The sequence below is a fragment of the Sinocyclocheilus grahami genome, unplaced genomic scaffold (genome assembly GCF_001515645.1).
Source record: "Sinocyclocheilus grahami isolate Dianchi unplaced genomic scaffold, SAMN03320097.WGS_v1.1 scaffold68.1, whole genome shotgun sequence".
NCBI lineage: Eukaryota > Metazoa > Chordata > Actinopteri > Cypriniformes > Cyprinidae > Sinocyclocheilus > Sinocyclocheilus grahami.
In genome coordinates this window covers 702,865-711,447 of record NW_015505247.1, presented here as the reverse complement: position 1 = coordinate 711,447, position 8,583 = coordinate 702,865, and the positions used below count along the sequence as shown (strand labels likewise).

Here is an 8,583-nt window from a genome sequence, read left to right as displayed (position 1 = left end):
AGACAGAACGATCAATATAACACTAGATAGACAGACAGATAGATAGAGCGATCAATATAACTCTAGATAGACAGACAGAACAAGCAATATAACGCTAGATAGACAGACAGAACGATCAATATAACACTAGACAGACAGAACGATCAATATAACGCTAGATAGACAGACAGAACGATCAATATAACACTAGACAGACAGAACGATCAATATAACACTAGATAGACAGACAGAACGAGCAATATAACACTAGATAGACAGACAGAACGATCAATATAACACTAGATAGACAGACAGAACGATCAATATAACACTAGATAGACAGACAGAACGAGCAATATAACACTAGATAGACAGACAGACAGATAGATAGAGCTATCAATATAATGCTAGATAGACAGACAAAGACAGACAGACAGATAGATAGATAGAACGATCAATTCGGGGGAGAGGAGGGGGAGGGAGAGGAGGAGAAGTGGAGAGGAGGAGGGAGAGGAAGAGGACGTGGTGAAGGAGGAGGGAGAAGAAGGGCAAGGAGACAAGCAGTCTCAGATGAAATTTGAGCCACTTTAGTTGACCATGTCCTTGTCCATGGTATGACTATGAGGGAGGCTGGGCAACGAGTACAGCCAAATTTGAGTCGCTTCACCGTCGCCTCCATCATCAGAACCTTCAGGGAGGAAAACAGGTAGGTGTACTTGCAGTAAGACTGCTCTGTACAGTAACTTTAGAGTGCATACACTGTTGCACTATGCTACTGTAATAAAGAAATGCATCAAATTGCCTCGCATATAGAGTTTCAGTATGTTTCCATTTTTTCCTGTAAAAAGGATGTGTGACAATTACAGTAATGAGTGCTTCTGAAAATAGGAGGTTTGGGGAAATGGGTGAGACGTTATGGATTTGTGTTTACTGTTTTGAGAATACAAGGCATAGATTCAAGAAATGTGTTTAAGCAATCGAGAAAAACTGTAAATCGCGCTCAGCGAACTTTGCTCACATCTGGTAAATGCAAGTCTCTTTACACTGAGATTTTAAGATCTTCTTATCTGGACTAAATTTGCATTAATTTAAGGCGGATTGATTTAAGTGTGCTGGAACATGATGGGGCCTGAGCTGTAGTTCTGACTTAAGTATGTTAAATGAGAAAGTACAGCCTCACACACACCTGAAAGTAATCAATTTAGTCAATGTGCAGATTAATCTCTGCCTGTAAGTCTTGAAATTACTCATTTGACTTTCTCCATTAAATTTGCACGTTCATACAGACATAAAAATTATGGATATAATTAAAGCTCAAGTGTTGAAAACAAGTAAATGCAAATGAGAAATATTTCATTTTCATTATGCAGACATTCCTTAAATATTTCTACTCATAAATTCTAATGTATTGTTTTGTAAGGGAGAAAAATGACAATGATAAGTGGAAAGTATAAGTGTGATTAGCTGAAATAATGTTCTGAAAGCAGGAGTTTATCATTTTCATCAGATCATTAATCATAACGTCCAGCAAACTCCCTCCCACATTCCTAAAAACTATTGATTTAAAAATGCAAGAAAAAGACACACCTCTTAAAATGGCCTGTTTTAATCTTGACAAAATCACAGAGGAAAAAAAGCCAAAATATTAAGAGGTCATAAACAGCATCTACTTCTGATTTCCTGTTTGCGACAAGAGCATCTGCGCTTCTCATCTGGTGCTTCAGTCTTCTGACTTTTACAGAAGGCATCATGTGAATATAATGCTCTCAATCTCATGTCTTCATAAAGAAAGAACCTCTTCACTGTCACAGCCAGATGCTTAAGCTCGCTAAACATGTTACAAGCACTCATCCCACAGTAAAGTATCTATTTAAGAGCTTGGCTTTCATAACACTTTGGTTCAAGCCAGTCAAATAACACAGGCTTTGCAAGAAATGTTTTATGCAATGGTCTAAAAAAATCTAGCATAGTATAATTTAAAACATTTCAAAGGAATAAATCATAGAAATCCAAGCCAAGGTATTGAAATAGATTCCAAAATCAAACAGACTAAATAATAATAATGCAAAAAACACTTATTAAACTAAATTCAGTGGTTGATTGTACATTATAAATCAAATTCATTCAGAATATAATGCTATTGCACAGTGTTCATGGAGTAAATGTGAGTCAGACCGAGTTGATGGCTGAGGAATTGAGGCAGTGGCTGAGGTGGTTCAGATGAGAAAAAAAAGCCTCTCTGAACCTCCTCATATCCCTTTAACCTGGACGAGCTGGTAGGGAATCCACACAGTCCACAAAGTTTGCTTTTCACATTTCCTGAACTATGACATAAATCTGAAAAGCAAAAACATAATGTCAAAAATCATATCATTAAGCAAACAATTATGGGAAATATCTTGTATTGCGTTAGCAGCGCAAAAGGTCGTGGGTTCAATTCCCAGGGAACACACATACTGGTAAAAAAATAAAAAATATGTATATCCTGAATGCACTGTAAGTTGCTTTGGATAAAAGTGTCTGCTAAATACATAAATGTAGGTAACTGAATTCTAGAGGCAGGTCTTAGCATGGATATGGATAGTTATAATGGATATTTGCTACTTTAGTCTGGTATGTTGAGAGCATATAAAAACAACATCACACAGTAATGGTGGCCAAATTATAATAAATATACACCACAGTGGCTCAGCACTCAGACTTTTTTTTTCTTGCGCATTTACAGAACTCAGTAATACAGTTACTCCAAGCTCACAGAGCAAGACGCAGCTTCACTGACTTTGTAGAACCATGCAAAAATGCAAGGGGAGTCCATGCAGCAGCTGATCAAAAATCTGCAAAAGTGAGGTTCCTCTGAAAGCCGCCCAAAATGAGAAGACAGTTATAAGACAGTGGCAAATTAGACTCCAGGTAATGGTCAGTGAGCCCTTTAGCATCCCTAACCCTAACTTTCCATAGAAATATGAATGGGGCGAAAATTACTATACGTTTTTGGAAAGTGGAACTGAATAAAAGTTGAATTAACCGCAGCCCTCTGACTGGCAGTCTTCTCTAAATATGAACATAAATCCTGCTGAGAAAGAGCTGCAGATGCTGAAAATTCAGCTTTGCCATCACAGCAATAAATTGCATTTTAAATATATACATTAAAATAGAAAACAATTATTTAAAATTGTAATAATATTACTATTTTTGATCTAATAAATGCAGCCTGGCTAAGGATAAGAGACTCCTTACTTAAAAAAATCGACCCCAAACTTTTGAACAGTAGTGTATATGAAAATAAATTAACTATAAACTGACACTTTGCTCAGTGGTCTGGCTATGCATAACTCATAAACACACATCTCTTAAGAAACACTCACAAGCACGTCAGTATTTTCAAAGTAGTTTCTCCAGTACGGCCTTATCTTCCTCTGGCCTCCAATGTCCCAGACATTCAGTTTGAAGCCCTGAGACTGCACACTCTTAATGTTAAAGCCCTGGCCAGAACAGAAGAATTAAAAATAAGCTGTGCTAAAGTAAGAGAAAAATAAAAGCAGAAGCACAACAACTTTTTACCAGGAAATTGGTAATTTCTGCAAAAGGGAGATAATTTCTAGTAGGTACTTTTTGTGTGTGTTACCTGTGTCGGGGTGATGTGACTAATATCCTCAGAGGCAAGCTGTTTGAGAAGTGTCGTCTTTCCACCATTGTCTAATCCGAGAAGCAGAATGCGTACCTCCTGCTCTGGGGCACTCTTTAGTTTTCTAAGGATTGACAACAAACCCTGGAATAAACATAATATGCTCAATAACCAGATTTCAAACAAGCCAGTGATGAGACCTCTTTCTCTCAGTCAAGAAACTTTTATAACAAACTATTAGAAAAGACAAATAAGATGATAATGTTATTCAGTAGGTATGTAAAATACATAAATAAATAAATAAGCAATGAAATTGAAAAGTGATTGATGGCAACATTTGGTGAACTATCGCTTTAACACTGGTGTCTATACTTCATATCAGGTATCAAGTACTTATATCAAATATATCAATATTTTACGCATAGATGTCAGCTGAAAAAGAGGCAGGAGCTCTGGATTTCGGACTGGGTGAAATCACTCCTGCTTAATTATTCAGGAAAATAAGTAGCGGGACAGCAATTAACTAACGTTACAGTTAAGCCTTAGCGCCGCTGAGCCATCAGGTTTCACTCCTACAGAGAACCCGCCACTGCAGCTACTAATCAAGACTAACGGTACACGCCCCCAGTTCCAGGAAATGGCTCGTATTTTCTAAGTTTCTTCACCCCCAGTTCATTACAAAATACACACAGACATGTCAAGAGGCAGAACACTTCTCACCATCTTCCTCCCGGTGTTTTCCGAGACGCTGCCGAGGGTTGCTGGGGGACGTTCAGTGACGTCCTCCATTTTAAAGGAACCGCGATTATTATTATTTTTTGGGACATTTCTCTGTTCGGCCAGGTTTCAAAGTCAATGTCTATATATATATATAGGTATGACTACATTATAGCTGCATTTCTATTTCTGCATTAACAACATTTCCACCGTTGTTATTGCACAAAGAAAAACATACTACTCGATTTTGTCACTCTATAAGTTGTCACAATAGAACCTACCATTAAACTGTCTTTTATAAGCTTTTACAAATAATAGAATTATGAAACACAAAACAATTCAGAAAACAGCAAATATGTAAAAGGTAAAGTAGAAAAATAAGGAATATGTTTAATTTGATAACATCTAGCTTGATTATATAGAACACTCTGGCCTGACTGTATACCTTTGTGGTTTTATTGTGTTTACATTGTCCTTCCGATTATAAAATGTTCTATATAATTATACTCAAATTATTGAGAATATTAATACTGTATAATATCATCATAAAATTATAATACTCTATCTATATATGTTTTTTTCATACAGTTGATGTAATTGTACCAAACACAGCAATTGTTATTAAAGCACTGATCATCAGCGCTACGAAAACAAATTTGCCAAAACGGTTATAAAGTGAGACAAAAAAAAAAAAGCAACAACTGCACTGGTTCTACTAAAACAACAAATTTTATTTACAGAATCTGTAAATAAATCTGTAAAAATACAAAAACGGCAACCATGGCAAGTCCTTCTACTGATCTCAACATAAAATATCAGTCCTTCAAAAAGGGACTAAGATTTAAAAACCCCGATTGCCAAAAAACCAAAACCAAAATTCCAAATAGCAAAACAATATGAGGAATATCTGTAGAGAACAATGCTGGTGCTTTCCCTAAAGGCAGAAGATTGACGCTTTTCACTGTCAATATCATCTTACAGTATGTTACAGGGATCGTCCATCCGGAATCAACCTGGTGTGAAGTGCCTCACTTCAGGGCTCAGTGGTAACAGGACTGTGAATTCTCAGTCCCTGAACTGAGAGTGAATCTGAAGTTTGGTGTTGGCAGTTACTTACGTACAGTATTAACTAATAAAACACTTTCATCATGAAATAAGTGTTCATGGAGCTGGTTGTATGGAGGCTTTAACATTTGCGACCACAATCTGAAAGTACAAAATTCCATTACGTTCTACGCCACCCTCCGTCACGTCCCGTAGTAGAACATTAAATCTATTATTAAAATGTATAAATGTCTGGGGTAAACATCTCAAATTAAGCTCTCTGCTTTTTCTTGGCTGGTTTGACTGAGGGCATTTCCTCCTCACTGACATCATCATCATCATCTTCATCTGATATTCCAAACTCGTCATTCTCTGTGGCTGAAGGAGAACTTATTAGCATCATTCATTATCAAAACAAAAAATAAAAAAAGCTATTAATGCAATTTTGTGATATAGAGCTACAGTGTGCTTGTGACAGTGTTTTATTCCTCACCAACTAAATGTAACCCACTGACGGTCACTGGTCCAGATCCAGATTTCAGGCGTAGTGTGACAGGAGTCATCAACTCAAACTCCCCAAGGCTTACCTGAGTAAAAACAGATGCGAAAAATTATTTAAATGTTGGAACACTAATAATGTATAACAGTATAATTAAAGGGGTCATCGGATGTCCATTTTCCACAAGTTGATATGATTCTTTAGGGTCTTAATGAAAAGTCTGTAACATAGTTTGGTTAAAATTTCTCAATGGTAGTGTAAAAAACACCTTTTTTACCCTGTCAAAAACAGCTCTTTTCAGAGCACGCAGTTTTGTAGCATTTTTCTTTAAATGTTAATGAGCTCTGCTGACCCCGCCCCGCTCTCAGAAAGACTGTTTACTTCAGCTGCATTCATCGTGAAACTTGCTAATTAGCACATTATTATGAAAGGCGATTTGCAAAGATTCGTTTAAAAAACCTTACACTAACTTCTCCTGTAGGTGAGGCTGGATCACGAATGATTTGCGCGAACAGACACATTTATGTAGATCGGGGGCGCATTCCCTTCAGAAACAAATGTAATCCACTGCGAGTTCAGCGGCTCAGATGTCGGGAGTAAATGACGACTGCTATGTTCATTATTACATCCAACAACAAAAAGCCCTAAATCGCTTCGGAGTCATTCTTGTCTACATCTTCTCCGGCGGTGAAACAATGGTGGACTGATGACAGCTCACTCAGGGCGGGTCTGAGGTAAGACACCAGTCCAGTCTGTGCTGAAACGCTACTGTCAATCAAACTATCGTGGGAGGGGCCTGTCTGTGTGACGTAGCATTACCATAGGCAGGCAGGAAATGTTGAGATTAGCTACAGGCACCGATATTTTCTTTCCTTGGTGATTCATAGCAGTCACTTCCACCACGTTATTCTCCTGTTTGGCACCGTCACCTAGACAAATCTAATGGTTTGAGAGAAAGGTAGAGTTATGCATTTAAAAACACAGGTCATCAAGCTCTCAGATTCAAACTCATGATGAAATGGAAGCTGCGACGGATCTTTTCTTCCATATTGTGACATACATCAGAAAAGAAAAAATGGACTTGGCTCTATTAATCGGTTGTTCACTGGATTTCGAGATGTGTGCACTGCGCTCAAAAGTGGAGGCAGATGAATGTGAGTTTAAGATGCAGACACATCTACCATGGTTCTGCTAATTTTTGCATGCAAAATCCAGTCATTTCAATAGGAATCAATTTAATCTAGAATTTCACATAAGAGCAAAAGAATTCTCCATGCAAATTTTAAAACAAATTCAAGTTGGTCTCATGGATTCACGGCTTTGACCAACAGAAAGCATTTTGGTATGAAAGTGACTTCGGTGTGAGCTGTGCTTCATTTGTCTACACTATGGACAATAGACAATCTTTTTTGCCTGCCAAATTTTGGTAATCTGAACACATCTTAAATGACTGGAGAAGTCCTCTATACATCACGAGAGAAGTCGGTCATTTCACCACAGTTACAACATTTTAATTAAACATTAAGAGGTCAAAATGAAAATCAATATATACACATATGCACAGATGAAATGTTCTTAAGATCTACAACATGCATTTAGAAAATAGGGTGACGTTTTTATTTCTACTGTAAAAGTATGAATCAGCCAGAAAAGAAAATCTATTATCATTTACTCACTTTCATATTAAACCCAAATTATTATTACCATTTCTATAGACCACTTCAGTCACCATTCACTAGCACTGCATAGAAAAAGTGCACCCACACAGAGCCATTCAGGTTTGGAACAACACAGGCAGACTGTTCTTGTGATAAAATAGTCTACGAACCGTCCTAAGCTCGAGAAAATGCTCCACATCTTCATCTTCATCTGCTTGAAATGTGTAGAATGGAATTTTAGAAGACAACTCACAACCTAAAGGAATCCAAAATCACAATATTAAATAGGTATATCGAATTGAAATGCAAAAATGAATGAAATTACTGAAAACGAACAGGTGCTTGAAATGTGTAGAATGGAATTTTAGAAGACAACTCACAACCTAAAGGAATCCAAAATCACAATATTAAATAGGTATATTGAATTGAAATGCAAAAATGAATGAAATTACTGAAAACGAACAGGTTTGAACTATATCTTGATGCACAGTAATCCAGGGCTCTTTTGATGAACGTTAAACATCACTGGCTACAATTATTAGAGAAAATTCTGACAATTGCCGTTGTCCCACGTGTGTGTGTGTGTGTGTGTGAACAAATGTGCAATCAATGCATGCTGCGCATCACTGTTGATCTTACTGAACACATAGCTTTCCAATCGCGAGCGCGAGTCCACGCCACTGTCTGATACTTCGTCCTCCACAAACGACATGTTTGTTACTAATATCACTTCAATAGAGGATATGATATCCACAGTGCAGGTAACGTTTTCCAAACACGTGACGGGTACACGGAAACCGTCGCAGGGACCATGCCGTCATCAACATGGACACTGAAGCGGGTCCATCTTCTTTTCTGCTTTGCTATGTTAGTCTGACACTTGATGGCTCTGCTGTTATTATCCGAAATCCCAGTCATTAGAAATTAAAAGATGGGGTTTTGTTTTAGTTAATAGCTAGAATATATTACAATACTTTGTTAATACCACAGTGATATTTTTGTCCTCGCTCATATGGCTGTTTGTGTATGAAAGATTATAATTTATTTAGCCGCTTTTGTGT

General features: G+C 37.3%; 2 protein-coding genes across 2 annotated transcripts; both read right to left on the bottom strand.

Annotated features, from left to right (window-relative positions):
* Positions 1-2,289: 2,289 nt before the first annotated feature.
* LOC107585266 (ADP-ribosylation factor-like protein 3) lies at positions 2,290-4,396 on the bottom strand. Its single transcript, XM_016272213.1, has 4 exons — positions 4,325-4,396; positions 3,605-3,748; positions 3,345-3,461; positions 2,290-2,316 (listed from the first exon to the last, which is right to left on the bottom strand). The coding sequence occupies exons 1-4, from the start codon at positions 4,391-4,393 to the stop codon at positions 2,290-2,292; spliced, it is 357 nt and encodes a 118-aa protein (XP_016127699.1). The 5' UTR covers positions 4,394-4,396.
* A 635-nt stretch (positions 4,397-5,031) lies between these two features.
* Positions 5,032-8,360, bottom strand: LOC107585242 (nucleoplasmin-like protein NO29). The gene is made up of 5 exons (XM_016272168.1): positions 8,162-8,360; positions 7,693-7,778; positions 6,684-6,803; positions 5,859-5,952; positions 5,032-5,743 (listed from the first exon to the last, which is right to left on the bottom strand). The coding sequence occupies exons 1-5, from the start codon at positions 8,232-8,234 to the stop codon at positions 5,637-5,639; spliced, it is 480 nt and encodes a 159-aa protein (XP_016127654.1). The 5' UTR covers positions 8,235-8,360; the 3' UTR covers positions 5,032-5,636.
* Between the last annotated feature and the right edge of the window lie 223 nt (positions 8,361-8,583).